Source organism: Crotalus tigris, unplaced genomic scaffold, assembly GCF_016545835.1.
Source record: "Crotalus tigris isolate CLP2741 ecotype Arizona unplaced genomic scaffold, ASM1654583v1 scf7180000017939.2460400, whole genome shotgun sequence".
In the NCBI taxonomy this organism is placed as follows: Eukaryota; Metazoa; Chordata; class Lepidosauria; order Squamata; family Viperidae; genus Crotalus; species Crotalus tigris.
In genome coordinates, this window is record NW_024096731.1 from 1,293,277 (window position 1) to 1,314,670 (window position 21,394).

The window sequence follows — 21,394 nt, forward strand, 5'->3', positions numbered from 1 at the left end:
TGACTCTTCCTCCTGTCTCCCAAGGTCATACCCACACAGGTAGTCCTCGACTTACAAGAGTTCGTTTAGTGACTGTTCAAAGTTACAATGGCACTGAAACAATTGTCATTCACTTAACAACTGTGTTCCTAACTTAACAACTGCAGTGATTCACTTAACAACTGTGGCAGGAAAGGTCGTAAAATGAGGCAAAACTCATTTAACAAATGTCTCACTTTGCAATATAAATTTGGGGGGGAGGATCAATTGTGGTCGTGAGTCAAGGACTACCCGTACATCGAAACTGAGCATAAGGGCTGCTTAGAGCAGTCTTTTTAGAAGGAAATCAATAGTTTATGGGTGAAACAGGAGTTATTCCACCTACACAAAGGAGAATGGCACCACCTCGTGATGGCTACAACTAACCAGGAATTTATTTTGTGCAAGTCTCCTTTATTTACAGACTTCCAGAGAAAGCCCCAGCAAATAGTGATTAGAAAACTGTTTTCTTACAGCTTCAAATAACATATTTACTCTACAGATAACCTCGTAATGATTCCTTGCTGGTTATGCAGTTTGAATTAGTTGGTTCAGGCAGTTCTCTGTTTAGGATCCATATAAAACTTCATGCTAAAAAAACAGCAACTAAAGTATTCACATGTTAAAATTCTACATGAGATGGCAATTTCTTTTTAATTAAAAAAAAACAGAAGCTGAGAACATGTTTAATGTGATAAACACTCATTAATTTATTTGTTGGCCAGACGAAAGCTACTTTTATTAATAAGGAATGATCTTTGTTGATGCCTATTGATTAACTGGCATCTGGAAATCCCTTTTATCTGGTTTTGCAACTCTTTTATGAACCTTGGGGGGGGAGGGTCTTAAGTTAATATGCTGGTTATCTTTGCAATTTATATTGACTCCATATTCCTACAGTTTCCTATTTCCTATTTCTATAATTTAAATCTTAAACTCTCAATCTGATGCCCTTCAGGTATATTAAGCAAACAATATGTAGCTCAGACCTTCTTGAGGGTACTAATTGGGGAAAAGCCAGTCTTAAATGATGTTCTCTGATATGATCTAAATCATTTCTTTGAATTAAATATGCAAAAAGATCCCTGGGGTTCTATGAATCATCCAATGACCTGTGATGGAAGTATCTGATTTGAAGGGGACATATAAATGCATTTTGGCTTGGAAAAAACAGAATTCAAGATAGACGGGCAAAGTGTAAAGATAATTTCATATGAACTCCATTTTAAAGTATCCCATTCATCTGAGCTTTCTTAAATTTTCAACAAAGATTTGGGGTTCCCTGTCACGCATATAATTTTACCTAAAAAAAAATTAAAGCACGGCACAAGATTTTTTTTTCCCCTGTACCTGAGAAGTACTATGAAAAGCACTCATCTTTGAATATCTCTTAATATAAAAACCAAACAAGACTTAAGGAGCATTTTTCTATACGCAGGATATCAATTTGGGAAGGCCAGCTTCTGCTCCACTGATTTTGTATAAGAAAAGAGAGCTTCTTTTAAGCATATCCTTTTGTTCAACTAGATCATCACTGGTCATAAGTTTTAAAAAAACAAAAAATGGATAAAATGAGTAGTTCTTGGAGTGAAGAGAATTTTATGACAACATAAACAATTAAAATCAATTTCCCCTAACATTTATAAACTTCATTCTATATATAGGGGAGTGTATATACCATAGGAAAAAATGTTAAAGCATAGAAATACTAATCCTTTCTTTGTATATCAGGATGAAAATCCACACTATTAATAAACTAATTATTAGTGAAATTTTGTGATTCCAGTTGGGGACGTTTAGGAGAGTCTTGACATGATGCAACCCTGATCTTTTTCAACCTCTCATCTTGAAACTTTATGAAAACTGCTTTATAAAGATTTGAGAAACCCAAGTTACTCTTTTTTGAAGAGGAAAAAAAAAACCCAAATTCTACCATAGGAGAGAATACCTTTACTTCATTGTGTATAAGCGTTTCTTTCCCATGTACAGTGGTACTTTGGTACTCAGCATTAATTGATTCCAGGAAGCATGTCAAAAATTAAAAACGACAAGTGCCAAACAAACCACATGACTTATCATGTGACCCTTTGTTTTAGCTTAAAAGGACTTTGTGCCTGTCCCTTTTCATATGTCAGTGACCTTCCCAGCACTGCTGACTTCCCATCCACCCTATGTGGCCATCCCCATCTTCCTTTTGTAGCTTCCTTCCTGGCATGGCCAACTTCCTGTCCATTCTCTGTGGATGTCCCCCTTTTCCTATCACAGCATATTAAGTACCAAACAAACAACAAATACTGGGATAACATTTTTGGGTCAAAATATGTTGAGTGCCAAATTTGACAAGTTTTGAAGCAGTCGAATACTAAGGTACCACTGTATATAAGATTTTGGTTATTTGGAATTTCTTCTTTTATATTGAAATGAACTTAAAGTCAAAAACCATATAGTTGTTTGTGATTAGAAATAAACATAATATTCAACAGTAAAAATGGTGATAATTCTTGCTATCAAATGGTGATAATTCTTGCTCATAGGTTCGTTACCAAATGCTCACCTGACTGTTAGAATAGTTTTTCTAGAAAGAACATCAGCCCCAGAAATGGCCAGTTAATGTTAACCTGGTTTAGAGTTGTTTTAAAGCTTACTGAAGTTTTAGAGTCAGTGCATCATTATCAGAACACATTTTCCAATGTATTTTAAGATCATCCTTTGTTCCATGTATTTGACTTATGCTAAACCACTCTATAGTAACACAAAGAAGTTATTTACATTGGTGCTTTGCTGTTTGAGTAGAACATTGTTTTTCTTTTGTCTTTAACACCTACTCACTGAATTAAGACCCAATTCGTGCTGTCCAAGCTGGAACTTACAATGCACACATTAAAGAGATACCCCATAGGGAACTGTTCAACATTAGAAATGTTCCTATTCCCCAACATGGCTAGAGGAACCAGATAGAGCTTGTCAGTCCAAAGCAAGAAGCTACTGCATTTCACAAACTGCAGGAAATATTAGCAAAACTAATTCTTTGTTTGCCCTGTTTTTTAATGGGAAATTCAATTGAGATCTCTAAAAAATCCATTAATTAAAAACAGTGAAGTAATAAGCTGTTCACCTAGCTGAAAGGATAATATTCTAATCATTGCATGGGTTGGTTGGACAATTTCTCTTATCGTTCCATATAGCTTGATTTCAGTAGTTGTACTCTAGATGATTCCAGTGGTGTCATCTGACGTGATGTGGTGAATGTGCTTCTTGGTTTGTTTTGTCAGTGACGATCATAAGCAGCAGCAGCTGCTGGGGGCGCGGCTCCACGGGCTGCAGCACTGTAATAGTAAGGAGAACCTAGAAAAAGGAAAGATACCATTGTGTAAAGATGTTACATGTGTAATTTTTTATCAGGCAAGTGAAACTATTTGAAAACAGAAAGAGAAAAGATGATCTGAAACCTTCACTGGGTCTTATGCAGACTCCTAAAATGAGGCAGAAAATTTAGCAAGTCTTACACAGTTGACGGGCATGTCTAGTTGAATCATACCAGGTTACTAAGAGAACCCATGCAACTATTATTTTTCCCTTTTTATAACCCTGTATTCCCTATTCGGGGTAAAGTTGGGGCAACTGGATGGAGCTGAGCATTTACTGGTAGGATGCCCTTCCTGAAACGAGAAGTTCCCAGCAGATATTTTTTTCTTTGTGCCCTAGTTGAGAAACATCTGCTACTACCTAAGATTGAGCTCTCAACCTTCTGAGTGGGAGGCAGGTGTCTACTCCATTAGGCCACCATGTCGGTCTTGGACCCATGCAACTAAAATTATGAGGCAGTAATGCCTCCTTCTTCAAACCATACACAGTTAGAAATGATTGATTTAACTACATATCCAGATTGGATATCTCAGTTTCAGAGAAACTTTAATTACAAAAAAGACAAATTTAGGCCAGTATTTTAAATCATTAATTTCCTTTGCTATTGTCTAAACCAGTGGTTCTCAATCTTTTCTTCATCATAGACCCCCCTTAAATACCATTTGGGGCCATGGCTTAACTCAAGTCTTAACTCAAGATTTAAATCATAACATTTATTCAAGCCTTCGTGGACCACCTGTGACAACATCATGGACTGGTTGAGAACCACTGATCTAAACAAAAGTATACTTGATTTTGTACCTTAAAATGATGCTTTCTAAATAAAGTTGTTACTTTGACTTTAAAAACAAATTACAGCAATATGTAAGGTAAGATATATATTGAGGTGTATATAGGTTCTTTTGAATATATAGGTAGATTACAAGTTCACCTTGTTTTTTGAGCAACCAGAGGCTGATTATGAATTTATATCTGATGGATAACTTAAACTACATTTCCTGTAGGAATTACTTATGAAAGGGGAAGAGAAATGTTGATCTTCAAAGCCTTCCAAACTCCAAGCAGTTCCTTAATATTCATGTTCCATTTGCTCCATTGGAGACTCTACTCATGGAACTCATTCCGTGGAAGTAAGCTCACCAACTGGGAAGAGGCACATCCATGGTAAGTAAACTTGAAGGAATTTGGAAAAGAATGGAATCCCTTGACTGGAGGGAGGAATCCAGTATAGCTGCTTGGAAAGACCCATGGATAAATCACTACAGCACGTTCTCCAAATCTAGTTGCTGGCATACAGCCTTATAGATTCTATGGTGATGGAAAGGTTGCAGTGCTTGATGTTAAGGCATTAAATTTTGTTACTTTGTCTCCTGATAAAACTGTGGACTTTCAAGAATTGAATCTAAGATCCAGAAACATCTGGGGCGACAAAAAATACTGACTAGCTTCAGTCTCAGATCTTGGACATTGGAATAGAACAATTGGAAAATATTGGTAATGGACAGATAAGATGTCCCAAAGGTGCTTTTCAAAAGGCAACTGGATTTTCTTTTTTTTTTCTTGAAAATGTTTAGCTTCTCATCCAAGAAACTTCTTCAGTTCTGTCAGATGCTAAAATGTGACCATTTGAAAGTGTTATGATGTATCATATTCCTAAAGTCCACCATAAATTATCTGAGTGCGCTGTCATATTTGCAAACTGTCATCTCTTATTGGGATGAAGTAAATTGTATTGTTTCTTTAGCTAACACAATCTACATAGTTAATATTATTTCTGCCCTCCCAAATTACATGATTTCCTTCTTCCATATACAGCCCTTTCAATCAGTAAATCCAGAGATCTCCAGTTCATTTTTATCAATTTTCAGCAAAAAAATATTAGTTCCCAAGTTTGTTTTTTAATAAAAAGTATTCATTGCTCTTTCCCTATTCAAACAAGCCAATTTGGCCATTTCTGCAAATTCTACCTTCTTCATGATCCACTCTTCCATTATGGGTAATTTGCATGTGTCAAAATGGCTATCTTGCTAATGTTGGCATGTAAGAAAAGAAAATCCAAGGCTAAAATTTCTGAGCATTTTGCTAAAAAGTTCTGATAGGCATCCAGCACAGAAACTAGCTATAAAAAAACTAACTGATGAAACACAACAGGAGAGAATTTAGGAGCCAGGAAATAAGATTTATGATGGTTCTATTTATGAAAACAGTATCTGAGAAGGTTTTAGTAGAACCCTTACATTCCTTTTTCCACATACTATGAGATTTTACTGTGAGATAAAATTCAAATATAACATCTATTTGTCAAATAGCAGCCCTAACTAGGTTGTACCTCTTCGAACTACGAATTATTTCTCAGGAACAGATAATCCATACCCGAGATAGATCATCCACAGTGTATTAAATTCATTTTTAAAAAAAAACACTCAAACTCTTTCAAAGCCTTGTTTTCACATAAAATTGTATACACTTTCTCCATGCTGGAAAAGTAATGAAATCCCTAACAGCAAAACCATTCCTGTCATAGAAAATGCTGCTGACAGCATTAAAGGAGAAGAAACAGGGAGAAATCAATAGAGTAGTGACAGATATCATGAAGAAGTCACAAAGTTCAAGACATGTGTAAGGGCCAATATTTCAAACAGATGTGCACGTGAAAATAGACTAGCAGTATTGCACAATACTGATGAAAAAGATTTTCTACATCCTGTTTCAAGAGATCCTACTGGTATTTTGGAGGAGAAAGGGGGAATGGGACAGCTTGGCTTTCCTTAGATGTCTTTCTTGACACAAGGGCAAGGAGAAAGTCTGTAACAAACAGACCTTAACTCATATTCTGAGGTTTGTTCAGATGAGCTGTAATCTTAGCAACCAACACAGTAGCAGCTTTAACCAAGTGCTTCCCATATGTGTTGAATTGCAGCTCCTGTAATTGGCTTATGCTGAATGAGAGATTATGAAAGATGGTTTAAGATAACATTGGGGTAGGGAATCATACAGCAGTAGAATAACCTTGCTATTGTTGATGCAGGGCAAGCAACACAGTTCCTATGGCAACTTAAATTTAAAAATGCATTGCAAGTTTTTATTATTAGTGCACACTCTAATTTTATCCATTTAACAATTGCATTGAAATGGGTTGCTTGTTCTTAGCACATGTGCCTATATGAAAGAGCCAGTGTGGTAAAGTGATTAAGATGCTGGACTAGGAGAAAGAAGACCAAGTTGTAATCCTCCCTTAGACATAGAACCTGACTGGGTAACTTTGAGCAGGTCATTCTCTTCTAAGAAGAGAATGGGAAGACTGGGAAGTTGAAAAAAAAAACATTAAAGTGAAACTGAAGCATCATAGATCCATAACCTTCAATGAAGAACCTTCATCTGCAGTCATGTGTATGTGTGTGTATTGTACACACATGTACACACAAATTCACAGATATAAACATTTCCATATGTCTCTGTTGTATTTATTTCTACATAGAAATAAGTTTAATCTGTGGAGTATGAGCCGTGGTGGTGCAGTGGTTAGAATGCAGTATTGCAGGCTAACTCACTGCACACTCCATGAGTTTGATTCTAAGTGGCTCAAGGTTGATTCAGTCTTCCATCCTTCCGAGATGGGTAAAATGAGGACCCAGACTGTTGGGGGGCAATATATTGACCGTAAACCGCTTACAGAGGGCTGTAAAGCACTATGAAACTGTATATAAGTCCAAGGGCTATTGCTTTTGCTATTTATTTTTTATTATTATTATTAAAAGTTTTATAAATTTATTACAATATAAACCCCCCACCCCTTCCCCCCCTCCCCCACTTCCCAGAGCTGATTACAGGGTAAAACAAAATACTAAAGAAATATAATCCAACTAACATAAACCAACTATACTATCAATCGAAACCATGAGACACTTTACCTCCTTCTCAATACAAATATTAACAAATTAAGTCAAAAATAATAATATAATTAAAACTATTAATAACTATCTAAAATCTACTCAAAAGCAATATAATACTTTTCAACTTCGTATTTCTTCTGAATATAATCAATCCATCTTCTCCAAACCATAATATATCTGCTTTTGCTATTTCTGACAGTTGTTGCATCAATGCAATATTTAATTCTTCTTTGCTCATATTTTAAAAAAGATTTGAAAATTTTCGAGGTTGGTTTAAGACATAAGACATCAGTTCCAAGCTACCAGAAATACGATGAGTTGACTCAGGCCATTCCTACTGCACCTATTCTTAAGTCAGCAAAAAAAAAAAAAAAAAAACAATAGTGCAATGGAATTTGGTGTTCCTGCTGCTGATCTTTATTGCATTTGTTTCCAATCATTGTTAATAACTCCTTCAATGGACAGTAAACAACAGCCTTTGCACAACTTGAGGCTGTTCTGGAAGAGTGTTTCGATAACAGGGAAAACATTACCTTAGCACAGTGTTTCTCAACCTTGACAATTTTAAGGCATGTGGACTTCAATTCCCAGAATTCCACAGCCAGCATTGCTGGCTGTGGAATTCTGGGAGTTGAAATCCACATGCCTTAAAATTGTCAAGGTTGAGAAACACTGCTTTAGCACCTGTATAATTAAGGATGACTTAAACCTATCCCATTCATATCTGGAAACAAGAAAAAGGCAATGTCCATGAGAACAGGGGAGAAAAAAAGATATAATTAGATGCAACTAGGAAAAGTCCTCAGATTACCTGCTGCAATGTATTGGATGTTATTGCTGCTGCTGCCACTGTCTAACTACTATTTCAAAATGGATGTATCACCAAAACTACAATAAAAAAAAAGCAAAATTGCTTTAAAGAATGAGCATTTGCTAAATGATATTATTAAGTTTATCAAATACATGGCAATCTTCTATTAACTACTAAGGCAAGGTGATTACAGCCATGAAAAAATTGCTTCTGAATTCCAAAATTGCAAAGAATCCTATTCTACATGCAGGGTGGGGAAGTCAAATTTACCAATTAATGATCCACATATGTAACTCCCAACTGTTTGTTGTTGTTGTTGTTGTTGTTGTTGTTGTTCATGCATACAGACCTTCGTTTTAGTTTTTGATTCCTGGCAACTGCCCGGACAAGTTTTCTTGGCAAGGTTTTTCAGATGTAGCTTGCCATTGCCTCCTTTCTAGGGCTGAGAGAGAGAGTAACTGGTCCAAAGTCACCCCTCTGGCTTTGTGCCTAAAGCAGAATTAGAACCCAGGACCAGAACTGAGGCCTTAACCATTGTACCAAACTGGCTCTCAGCTTTTGAGATGGGAACACAAAAGCTGCAGGGAAATCTATGCATTCCCTGTGGTATGCAATTTTTCAATGCACCGTCGATCTTGTCTTGACGTTTATGCATTCATTCATTAACCAAAGAATGTAATAGAGCAGTGGTGGCAAACTTATGGCACGGGTGCCAGAGGTGGCACTCGGAGCCCTCTCTGTGGGCACACGTGCCGTTGCCCCAGCCTCACCTCCCCCGTGACCCCCTCCTCTTCAGTAGCCCCCCTGAAGGAGAGTCGCCCCTGAGCGTGGCCCACACAGAGCAGCACAGCCAAGGACATGGCAGCCAGGCAGCTTAGACAAGACTCTGCCCTCACACCCCATTGTGCACAATTGATGCTGCAGGGCACGGCCAGAGGGTGGGACCGCCATAGCGCTGCTGGGCTGCCTGGGCAATTGGCGGGCCCTGGAGGCGGTGAGTCGCCCTGCAGGCAGGCGAAGCGGAGGATGGGGGGGTGGGGCGGGGGCAGGGCAGAGGGTGGAGTGGGGGCAGGGGCAGTTTTTGGGCACTCAGTCTCTAAAAGGTTCGCCATCATTGTAATAGAGTAACCATCAGAGATTAGTTCAATTTCCACTCTCCAATTTTTAAACAAGACAATGCTCACATTCAATGGAAGGTCATCAGCTGATAAGAGATCAAATGCACAATGGTAAACCAGTTCTCAGAAATACATAGATATTTCCCCAATCACTAGAATGTATTTGATTGTATCTAACTTTTGCCTTCCTACTTGACTTCCTCAGCTTCTATACCCATAATTATTCATATGAACCCATATTAACCAAATTACTTTAGATCTAACCCTATATTAAACAAAGAAAATTATTAAAGATCTAATTATATTGACCATATTAAAAACTTGGTTTTAAAAAGTAGAACTTCCTTCAAGAGATTACAACTTTTGTCTTTTTCAAGCTGACCTTCTGATCCATTTTTACTACATGATGCTTTTAAAATAATCTGGCTGTTAACATATAATTTTTCTCTGTAGCTCCCTGGCAGCATTTTATATATCTGCTGAGTTGGATTTTTTTCCCCCGTTCACATTTCTGCGCTGAAATCAAAAAGGTCTGTATTTAAAGTGAAAAATGAAAACATCACATTCCAAAACATTCACTCTTTTGCCCTGTCATTACACTCTCCTCTAGAATAAATTTGTCCATTCTTCTGTCATTTTTCCTTTCCAATTCATATTATCATCAATTTATTTCTTGACACAATCATTTCTGACTTCTGCTTGTTCCCTAATCCTTTCATAGAAACCCATAGAAGTGCTGATTCTAATCCTAACTGACTGATTCCATACCTTTTCGCCTCATGCTGAAATCATACCAATATTGTCAGCCTTATGACACTGTCCTCTATAACGACAACTCTTTCTATAAGTATATCTATAGCTCAGGTGTAGCCAAAAGGGAGCCCTGTCAGCCTTGCTTACAATTCACAATGTGCACAAATCACATCAGCACAGAAGGGAGAACAGTGCATCAAATGAGATCAACATCAAGTCGAAAGTAATGAGTTAAAATGTTAAAGAAGTTATTACAACAAACCAGCATGAAATTGAATCATTTTTCTTCATTAGACTGGGTTGCTATTATCCACTTTTAACATGTTTGTATTAAGTAGACTTTAAACATGTAAGCGCGCTAGGCTTCAGTGGCTGAAACCTCTTGGGGTGGAGAGTGTGTGTGTTCATACAAACTAGGGCAGCCATTACGACTTCAGTGCTTGAGCTCCAAACACAGTTTTCATAAAGATTTCTAAATGAACTTTGTGTCCAAGCTAGAAATACAAAAACGCCAAAGTGATATATTCTCTCACTCTTTGCCTCCTCTTTCAGAAGAGACCATGTATTGTGCAGAGGAAGCAAAGCACAGAAAGGAAAAAAAAAAAAACCTAAAAGACCTATATGGTTTCAGTAACAACATGTTTTTAAGCTACATTCATTTCTTCGTCTATGAACAATAGATCTGATTATATCCAGCACAGTTACAGCAGAAGTCCTAAGAGAGGCAGTGTCAACTGAGTCTCACTTTACTGGAATCTAAAGGGTATGAGCCTCTAAGTTATGACACATGGCAGATGTCAGTCAGGTCATTTAAGAAACCACAGGAAGGCGCTCATATACCACTATGATAAGTTACTGCAGTACCTGAATATTACCAAAAAAAAAAAAAAAAACGGTCCTAGGCCAAGATTACTGGCATCAGCACAATGATTTATGTTAGATTTTCTTATAATTAATGTGATCATCAGATGAACTTTCAAATAGTGTGAAAAGCAAATCCATCTCAAAATTCTGATTAGACTGCTTGGTTTGATCCATCCTTCAGCTTACTATAAGGTTTTATGCAGGCTGGGAAATAAAGTGTGTTCTTAGAATCTATCATAAAAACTGATTGGAACATAGAAAGAAAGATCTATTAAAAGACCTTTAAGCACCCTAAAAACAAATGTTCCTTAGGAAAGGAAAAGCAGAATACCTCATAATGGAAGAGATCACAAAGTACTAATACAGCAAGGATGATCAGGAAATAAAAGATATATTACTATAACATTTGCATTAAAATATATCTTGTTAAAGAAAGACATTTAATTAAAAAAAATCAAATGAAATTGAATTCTTTAATCAATAATGATTGTTAACAAAGATTGCAAAGAACTTCTAAAATATTTGTCCTGATTTGTTTTTCTTTATATTATTGTTAATACTTGATATCTAACATTGATTAAATCTTGCTTGCTTTATCATAATATGGTAAAATAAAAACGAGCAGAAGTCATTATTCATACGAAGTATGAAAAAATATTTCAGTCTACCTCCATCCCGCCATTTCTACTCCTCCATCTCTTTTTTGTTTGTCTTCTAATTTATTCCTGATTTGCCAATTTCTTCAATTCCTGATCTCAAAACCATCTGGAAACTCACTGATGGTTTCTCCAATTGAACAACAGACAGGTTCAAATGGCCGTATTCAGTCCATGCCCTATTCAAGTTATTGGTGGTCCTTTATCATATCCTACCTAAAAGAATACAAGCTAGAATAAAGGCTAAATGGTTCACCTTCTGAATATACAGGTAGTTCTTGAGTTATGACCACAGAATTTACACTGCTAAATGAGACACAGTTTTGTTAAATGAGTTTTGCTCCATTTTACAACCTTCCTTGCCACAGCTATTAAGTAAATCACTTAAGTTATGTTAGTAACATGGTTGTTAAGTGAATCTGGCTTCCCCATTGACTTTGCTTGTCAGAAAGTCGCAAAAGGGGATCACGTGACCCCAGCACATTGCTAGTGTCATAAGTCAGTTGTCAATCATCAGAATTTGGGGGGGGATGATGCAACGGTTGTAAGTGTTAAAAACAGTCATAAGTCAGGTTTTTCCAGTGCCGTTGTAACTTTGAACAATCGCTAAATAAAGTGTTGTAAGTCGAGGACTACCTATAGTGGTCCTAGATTCAGAAGCTGAACCAACTGGAAACTGAGTCTTGAATTGTCCTAAACAATAAGATTTCTTTACCAACTGAGTATATTTGTCTATTCTATTTTTATAGCTCCAGCGCTCCAACAAGATTCCGTTGGGAAGTATATATTCTGCTTTTTTAACCACCCTTGTAAAACAGATTAGGTTTCTGGCATATAATTCTGTATAGCATGCATTTTTGTAAAATTAAGCAATACTCATCTCCCCAATTTCTCATTCCCAATCACTTCTTTTAAGCTGGGATGCATTTTGCTATAAGAAAGATCCAGCTCCTCCCAATTTGATCCTATGTACTCTATGCTGTCAGGGACCAGGATTCCACTGACATCATGTTGTGACACTAGTTGAGCTCTGTTCCCTAGTCCTAAACATTTTCCATGAAGGCGGCTATAAGAAATCCTCACTTTCCTCCTTCAAAGAGAAATATGTTTTGCCTGACCCAAAGTGCTTTTCCAAAAGGCAACTGGACTTTCTTGGGTTTTATCTTGAAAATGTTTCACTTCTCATCCAAGAACTTTCTTCAGTTCTGAGCAAGAAGAAGCTTCTTGGATGAGAAGTGAAATGTCTACAAGGAAAAACAACAACAACAAGAAAGTCAGTTGCCTTTTGGAAAAGCACCTTTGGGATGACTGAGAATCTCCATAGACACGTTTTGCCTGACACCAGCATGCTGACACCTTCTCTACTTTGTCCATAAGGTGCCTTCCCCAAATCATTCAATAATAAAATAGCAAATTTTAAATATTAACAGTTGAATTTGAACATCGATTTGCTTATAAAGATTAATTGTAAAGGTAATTAAGATATATATAAGCTAAAATTTATTGATGAATGTAATAAATATGTTCTTACTTAGCGGCAATAAAAAAAATTACTAGCTTAAATATGAGATGGTAGATATTAAGAGAAGAAGAAAGTATTAAATGTTGAAATAAGAGAAATTTTGGTTATTAAATTTAAGATATTTGGAAATTATCAGAAAATAAGAATAGTATGTTGTATTATTAATTGGTTGATGTAAGATGATGAGAATTAAAATAGATAAGATGCGTATCCTGAACATTAGATCTTGTGATGAATTGTGATAAAGGGAACTGGGATTATTTAAAACTTGGAAATTACAAATACTAAACATTAAATTTAAATATGAATGGGAAACTAAAAATTGGGAAAAACTAAACAGGATATTTATTGTCTAAAAAGATTGAATGTTAAAACAACTAGGATATGTATAAACAAAAATTATTGATAAATATAAGAAAGTTATTTTTATTTAATCGATATAATAAGAATTGTATTAATTTAAATATGAGACAGTAAATACCAAGGGAAAAGAGAGGAAATATTTAATGTAATAGTTTGAGATCTGGACTAAAGATATTTGTATGTTATTGAATTATTGACCAAGTCAGTTGCCACGTTGCTTTTCAAATATTTAAATGTGAAATTAGAAAATCAATAAAACGAATTAAAAAAATAGCAAATTTTACTAACAAACATCCAACTCAGAGAAAATCTATGTCTTATCCAATATCCAGCTGCAGCTGAAAACCAAGAAAAGCCCAAGAAAAGTTTTCCTAAGAACTTATAATATTGAAGCTTGAAACCATCAATTTCCACCCTATTTCAAACATGAGATAAGGGAATCATATTACATTTGTGTAGCTCATATTGAGTTACCACTGCTTTCCCAAATCAATGTAAATAATAATTTATCATTGTATTATATCATAATAATTTGCAATAATATATTTCCTTATTTCTGACAATTCAAAGTGGTGCGTACAGGGATTGTCTTTTAATATTATCCCAAAAACAATCTGATTAAATCTAATACCTAATCTTCCACATTAGCTCACTTGGTTCAACATTGGTAAACTCAAGTACTTTAAAAATATGATATATTTTTTTTCTTTCCTTGCATCAGCCTTCTCCACTTTAAGAACAACATTATCTTGCATGATGGCAACAGGGGACAGTTTGGCTGGCCAGTAAAACAAGGAGAATCTATTCAGTGGCTTGTAGGGCGGATCAAAATAGATCAGTTGTGGATGACTGTAACTAATCATGGTTTCAGTGTACTGATGTTTGTAAATACTATATACATCTTGTATGCTTTTGGTGGGGTGTTCAACTTTTTTTCTTCTTTTATAATTTTGTGTATTAAATTTTTTGTTGTTTTAGTTAACTAATTTTAAAAGCTCTTCAAAATATTTCACGGAACAAACTGCAATATTAATAACTGATTAGGGTCTGTATTTCATTTACTACTCTCTCAGACATACTGCATTTCAGGACAAAAGACCCTATGAAATAGATGGCTTTAGGAGAAAGTTTTAAACATTTCTTGTTATATTATCTTTTGTCCAGAAATTGATCATTTCCAATAAAACTGGGAAATGTGCAATAGATATAATAAATCCCACAGACATAGCAAAAAAAAAAAAAACCCTCATATTTCCTGAACAAATAGGCAAGGAAACGTATGAAGGATATCTGGCTAGAGAAGCTGATTTGTTTAGATAAGATAAGTTGTTGAATGTATTTCAATTATCGCATTCAATTAAATACTATTGAAGGTTTTTTTCTTTAAAAAAAACCCTCGTATTGTGGTTAACTTATTATAAACATGGCTAGCACAGGACAGACTATGTATTCATTGCTAGCACAGGACAAACTATGATATGAGCTACTTGCAGACAGGTTTATATCAGATTAGGGGTGATAAAAATGATACCTATACTAGGATCCAAATTGAGTCAGTTTAATCTACCACCTCAGAAAGCTACTACTGTACTGTATTTCATGCATTGCATATGTAGCAAAATACTTATTGGCAATCAGCAAGGAGTAACAAGCAAGTAACAAACAAGGAAATAAGTACTTGTATGTGTGGGAACCAGTCCCAAGAGCTAACCATCATGCCTTTTGTAAGTAGCTATAGTCCGTTTTATGTCAAATTAGTTAGCCTTGAGTTGAGTATGTGCTGAAACAGTATTAGAAAACAGCTTCTGATCTGAGCTGCGAGCAACACCAGACCCTTACTTACAGCACAGTAAATGGCAATTTTGTACTGTAAAAAGCAGTGTGACACAGAATGCTATAACCCATCAATTCCTCCCAAAGGATTTGTTTAAGGGCAAGAAATGTGATGGGTAGATCTTAGGTGGCTCAATTACTTAGGGACTCAATTACTTAAAACAAAGAAACTGAATTTTAAAAAATGACAAAAATTTAAAATTATTTCTCTGCTAGAGGTCACACATAACAACCTTGCCATCCATAAATCTGAAAGTCTCCAAGGCACCGTATCTTTCTGCTACAGAAGTGACAATTAATTGGTATTTTACTTACCTCATTCACATAGATTATGCAGAAGAATTCTAATCACCATGTGCTACACACATGTAAGGTCAAGTTGGGCCAGATTTTGACAGTGGCGTAAAATGGATGCTGCTTATCCTCCTTATTAAAGTGAGGGTGAGGGTGAGTTACTTAGGGATTTCCAAGGGTCTGTAAGGAGTTTTTTTTTTCCAGAACCATTTGGATTCTGTCTTATTGCAAAATTACATGCCCTAAAATCTCCCCTATGTGTCTGGATACTAAATATGTAATAAAAAACAAAATGAAAAAAAAACAGTTTAAAGAGGAAAGAAGAGATCCTGAAGAAAGACTGTTTATTTGTAAATATAAGTTGTACTGCTCTCTTCTACCAAAACAGAATCATCTTTACTGAATCCCAAAAGATTGAAGGAGTATTCAGCCAGCAGTATGATGAAACATATGCAAAAGAAATATGTTTTCCCCCATAATTTCTTCTACATTAAATTAAAAATTGGGACATGAATTCAGAAAACTATCCATAAAACATTAAGGGGATGCAATGCCTTGGATTTGATTTGTAGGAGGTGCTTAGTGCATGCAGTTAGAAGTGGTCTATCCCCTCATGGAAAAGACATGGCTACTTTAATGAGTTGCAGACAAGTTCAGCATTCACACTCCCAAACATTTTAATGCATTTCTTCAAATTAATTCCAAATCACAGTGGAGCCTCAATAAAGTCTGCAGGTATAACATGAAAAAGCCAGTAGCTTGGGGGAGTTAAATATAATATGGGAATGGATTCAAAATCCCATAGGCTACATTTCTTTTATACCCCTGCCAGTTGTGGCTAAATTTATTACAGGGGGATTTGCGCTATTTTTGTATCCTATGTGCCAAAAGCAAAAGGGAAACAATTATATACAGCAGGAATAGAGATCGCTTTTTCAAACTTCTTTCATCTCTGAATAACCATGGCAGACTGAAAGTGAGCCACAGAAAATCTTGGCAAATGCCATCTGAGATGATTGTTGTGATGTCGGAATATGGATATCTTAATTATGGTTTGTTAAAAGAAGGCAATTATACGCAGTTGTAGTCCTTTCCTATCTCTCACATTTACGTTAAATAACAAGAATTACTTGAAATGAATTCAACTGAAAACAAAGAGACTTTAGACTTTAAGCACGAAGGGGTTGTAAATTAATCAGTTCGGGTCTATGTAGTTTGGTGATTAAATATTACATATACTGTTAGATATTGATATTTAGCTATAGAGAAGGCTCTCCAGAATGTTTCAAAGCAATTGAACTTATTATTATATCCATCGCTATGATTCTATATTCTATTATTATTACTCATGTTAAAAGCATCATTATTAAAATTTTATGCATAGATATAAGTACAGGCATAAGAACATAAAATTTAAAATATATAGCGATAGCAACAGCACTTAGACTTATATACTGCTTCACAATACTTTACAGCCCTTTCTAAGTGGTTTACAGAGTCAGCATATAGCCTCCAACAATCTGGGTCCTCATTTTATCAACCTCGGAAGAATGGAAGGCTGACTCAACTTTGAGCTAGTCAGGATTGAACTCCTGGCAGTGGGGAGAGTTAGCCTGCAATACTGTATTCTAATGGCTCTTCTCTTATAAAGTGGCATAGTGGTTAGAATGCGGAATTGCAGGCTACTTCTGCCAACTGCTGGTTGCCATTCTCATTGGCTCAAGGTTGGCTTGAGGACCCAGATTGTTGGGGGCAATATGCTGACTCTGTAACCACTTAGAGAAGGCTGTAAAGCACTGTGAAGCTGTATATAAGTCTAAGTGCTATTGCTATTGGTATAAAAGCCTAATTTAGGTGGTGCTTATCCAGAAATGTACAACATGGATTGCATACAGTTGCCCTATCATAAGGTCCTCAAGAATATATTGGGCAGGGCACATGGGGACAAGTGTACATGTGCATGGCAGTCTGCAAGTCTCCACATTCACAGTGAGCAGAAGTCACCAGGTATCCCCATTTATTCAAAGTATTCCTTGATCTTGCTATGCGCAGTCTTTTTAGCGATTTCCAAACTTGTCAAATGAAGTTAGCATCAAATAAACTTAAGATCATGTCCTCGGTACTGCATTTCTATTAATGCTAGCATAGGGTTATTTGTGTTGTTTGCTCTCAGCCTTAAATTGTTCAGTTTCAGTACTGATTTGATGGCAGCTTTCTTTTAGGAAAGCTAGGGACTTTATTTGCTCTTTTCTACAAAAAAAGAGCAAATTTTAGCCATTGTTTGTCAGTTACAGCCATTATATATAATGGTCTCCTGAATTTTGGATTAGGCTATGGCTTTAATGGTATGAGAACAAACTTACCTAACAATCCAGGGTTAGGAAATCTCCAGGAATCGTTGTATGTTGAATATTGTGGGTGACTGTACGGACTTCCAGAAAACTCACTCCCTGAAATAAAGAAAAAAGAAAAGGTTTCAATGAAGATCAAGTAAAATAGCAGAGATGGTTAAAAAGTCATCTGAATTCTAACAAATGACTTAATACAGTGAATGAAAAGAAAGTCGGTTCTTGGTTGTGACATGTTGCCTGCTATTACAATCTGAATGCTGCTTGTTTTGTGCTGCAGTTGTGCTTAGAATCTTTATTCGTGTTACTACATCTTTATTCTTGTTATAGTTCTTCACATTTTAAATCATTTTATTGTTGTTATACTCCTAATAGTATTGAAATTGGAAGGCAGGATTAAATAATGAATTATTGTTATTATGGTTGGTCACACAGTCAGCCAGGAGGTCAGACTAGATTTGGCATTTTTATCCACCTATCAAATCTTTCCCAAAGACCTGGGAGAGGCAGATGTTGTTTGATATGTTAAGACATCACTGCAGAATGTAAGCTGTTCCAAATAAAGCTGCCTTTTGCAATTGACTGATTTTGTCAATGCCAATGGTGTTCAAGTGGTGCTCCAGAAGTTTGGGATTACACCAAGGGATCTATTACTATTGGTACTATCTTTGCTATTTAGATGGTGATTTTGAATCAAATTCAACCACATTTAGTTTCAGTTGTGCTGCATTGATTCTGAACTGCCTGAATTCTTTTTTCATTATCCACATACTTTTGGGAAGGAGGATACTTTTATCAACCAATTTAAAGAAAATACATTTTAAAAGTTCCAAAAATAAAAGAATAAAATACATTTGAATAAACTAGGGATTTAGAAAATCAGGTTATAGGTTATAGGTCTCTAATATATAACAGAATAACAGAGTTGGAAGGGATCTTGGAGGTCTTCTAGTCTAACCTCCTGCTCAAGCATTTCCTGCCCTATACCATTTCAGACAAATGGTTGCCCAATCTCTTCTTAAAAATCTCTAGTGTTGGAGTACCGACAACTATTATTGATTAGCTTTAAAAAAAAATCAATAGATTATTTACTGTATCACTTTAAAGGACTAAGAATCATTACTAAACTGTAAGTATGACTGAATATCAAGCATTATGGTCATTACAGCATAAATCATCAAATAAAATTATGAGTTGTAATAAATTGTAATAAATTCAATAATTCAGTCTATATTACTATGCAAAGAGAACTATAGAGGTGGTATTAGTCTAGGTTTAAATTATAGTCTAAAATGATTTCCAGTTAGAGTTTATTTAATAACAGGAGGCTTACAATTTAAAATACAATAAACAACTTGAAGGGAAATCAAACAAACTTTTAAAAAGAAAACATATATCCTTACCATATACAAGTTAATTCAGTATACTTTGAAGGGTAAGTATGAGTAAGTAAAGGGAGTTGAATAAGAATGTTGCAGACTATGTTATTATTATAATAATAATAACAATAACAACAACAACAACAAAGTAGCAACTATGGTGCACTGGAAGATCTGCAAGAAATATCATTTTCCTGTAAGCAAGAACTGATGGGATCATAAAATAGAGAAAGTCATAGAAAATGATAAAATTAAACTGCTCTGGGACTTCAGAATTCAAACAGACAAGCACCTGCAACATAACACCTCGGACTTAACCATTGTCGATAAGTAAGACAAAAAAGTCTGGATAGTAGACGTGGCAGTGCCTGGAGACAGCAGAATAGACGAGAAAGAACTGGAGAAGATAACAAAATACAAAGACCTACAAATAGAAATAGAAAGACTGTGGCAAAGGCAAGCAAGAGTAGTACCAACAGTAATAGGTGCCTTGGGTGCAATTCCAAAACAACTGGAGCACCACTTGAACACCATTGGCATTGACAAATTCATCATTAGTCAATTGCAAAAGGCAGCCTTACTAGGAACTGCTTCCATCCTGCAACGATATCTGTAATACCATCAAACATCCACATCTGCCTATCCCAGGGTCCTTGGTAAGGACTCGATAGGTAGACAAAAATGCCAAATCCAGTTTGAACATCTAGCTGACTGTGTGATGATCAATAATAATAATAATAAAAAGTTGGAAGGGACCTTGGAGGTCATCTAGTCCAACCCCCTGTTCAGGCAGGAAACCCTATACCATGTCAACATAAAATATTTTTAAATCTACTAATAAAAAGAGCTTTATAGCTACATCTCTACTTTGGCATCTACCAGCAGAAAAGGTTTGGGAAATCGAAGCTTATTTACCTATACCATGTTTGTTTGTTTGTTTGTTTGTTTTGCACTATAGTTCTTTTGGGAAAGAACTTTAAGGATTAAACTTCAATGTTGTTTAATAAAGGTTCCTGGAACAAGGTGGCATATAGTTCCTATTGTTTGGGTGTGTGTGGGGGAAATTGTTAGATAATAATCAAGGGAAGACATGGTCTTCCCTCTATCTGACTATTTTTCTGTTTGTTAGAAAAGGCACTAAAAATATTCTAAGCCTGTTTAGGTAACATACCTCTATGAAAATAAATCTTGTAAAGAGAAGAATACCTTGCACAAACTTAAAACATGATGCCTGTGATGTTTAAATCTATTAGCGCATCTACATTATGAAGGTCCTATCTTCAGCTTACATGTTTATTTTAGTGTGGTATCACACAACTGGACTTCTGGGAGACAAAAAATCAAGACAAATGCCATACAAAGGCCTGGTTGCCATATTTTTACTATTTCTTGTCTGCTTTCTGTGGTGTTTGACAGTGAATCAATGTTACTCCCCCACTGTGGAAACTAAAGTAATGAAGTTCATGTAGGCTAGCTTTCAAATAAACATTTCCCTGGTCCCTCCTGAAAATTTAATTGGTACAGACCCACCAGGAGACTGGATCATTTTGTGAAGAGAATGTGAGCCTTTTCACACTTTATCTTGTGGCATGATTTCTACTGGACGTGAAGATTATGTCGGCTCTTAATAAACTGACTGATTTTAACTACTCTACAATATCAGCTACCCCTGGAGGTAGTAGTGAGAGGGAAATTAGAAATCAAGTGTTTAAATTGACCTGCCCTCTTTATGAGTTACTTCACACATAGAAAACAACCATCATACTCTTTATCTTTTTCACTGCTAAAATTGCACTGTCGATATAATGAGAAAAAAATAGGCCTTTTAATCAATTCTTACTTTCCTTTAAATAGAAAATAACACCTGGATGAACGATCTCGGAGTATAACCTTAAACAGAATCATATTAAGCTTTTTATTTTATTTACTTTTTATTTTTATTTTATGTATGGTTCGCTTCACACAAATATTCATCTGAATCTTCTTTGTTATAGATGAGCCTGTTAACCCAAAACAAACTCTCTGCTTTTGATTTTGTTTTAGTTTAAGAATAGATGCATTTAATAGTTTCACTGTGTATAATTACCAACAGTTTATGATTAATATTATTTCAATTATTTGTTTTTTTTATAACAGTTCCAATAATACCATACAGTACAGATGTTATACTACCGAA

The 21,394-nt window shown here is 35.6% G+C and overlaps 1 protein-coding gene across 4 annotated transcripts in view; it reads right to left on the minus strand.

The window, feature by feature from the left end:
* Positions 1 to 3,045: 3,045 nt before the first annotated feature.
* Positions 3,046 to 21,394, minus strand: part of PAX5 (paired box 5) — a 254,936-nt gene continuing 236,587 nt past the window's right edge. For all 4 annotated transcript variants that reach the window (XM_039344814.1, XM_039344812.1, XM_039344815.1 and 1 more), the window contains 2 exons: positions 17,855 to 17,941; positions 3,046 to 3,363 (listed from right to left, as the gene is read on the minus strand). In XM_039344814.1, the coding sequence (XP_039200748.1) occupies positions 3,287 to 3,363; positions 17,855 to 17,941 (164 nt within the window). In that variant the 3' untranslated portion in view covers positions 3,046 to 3,286. The remainder of the gene's footprint in view (positions 3,364 to 17,854; positions 17,942 to 21,394) is intronic.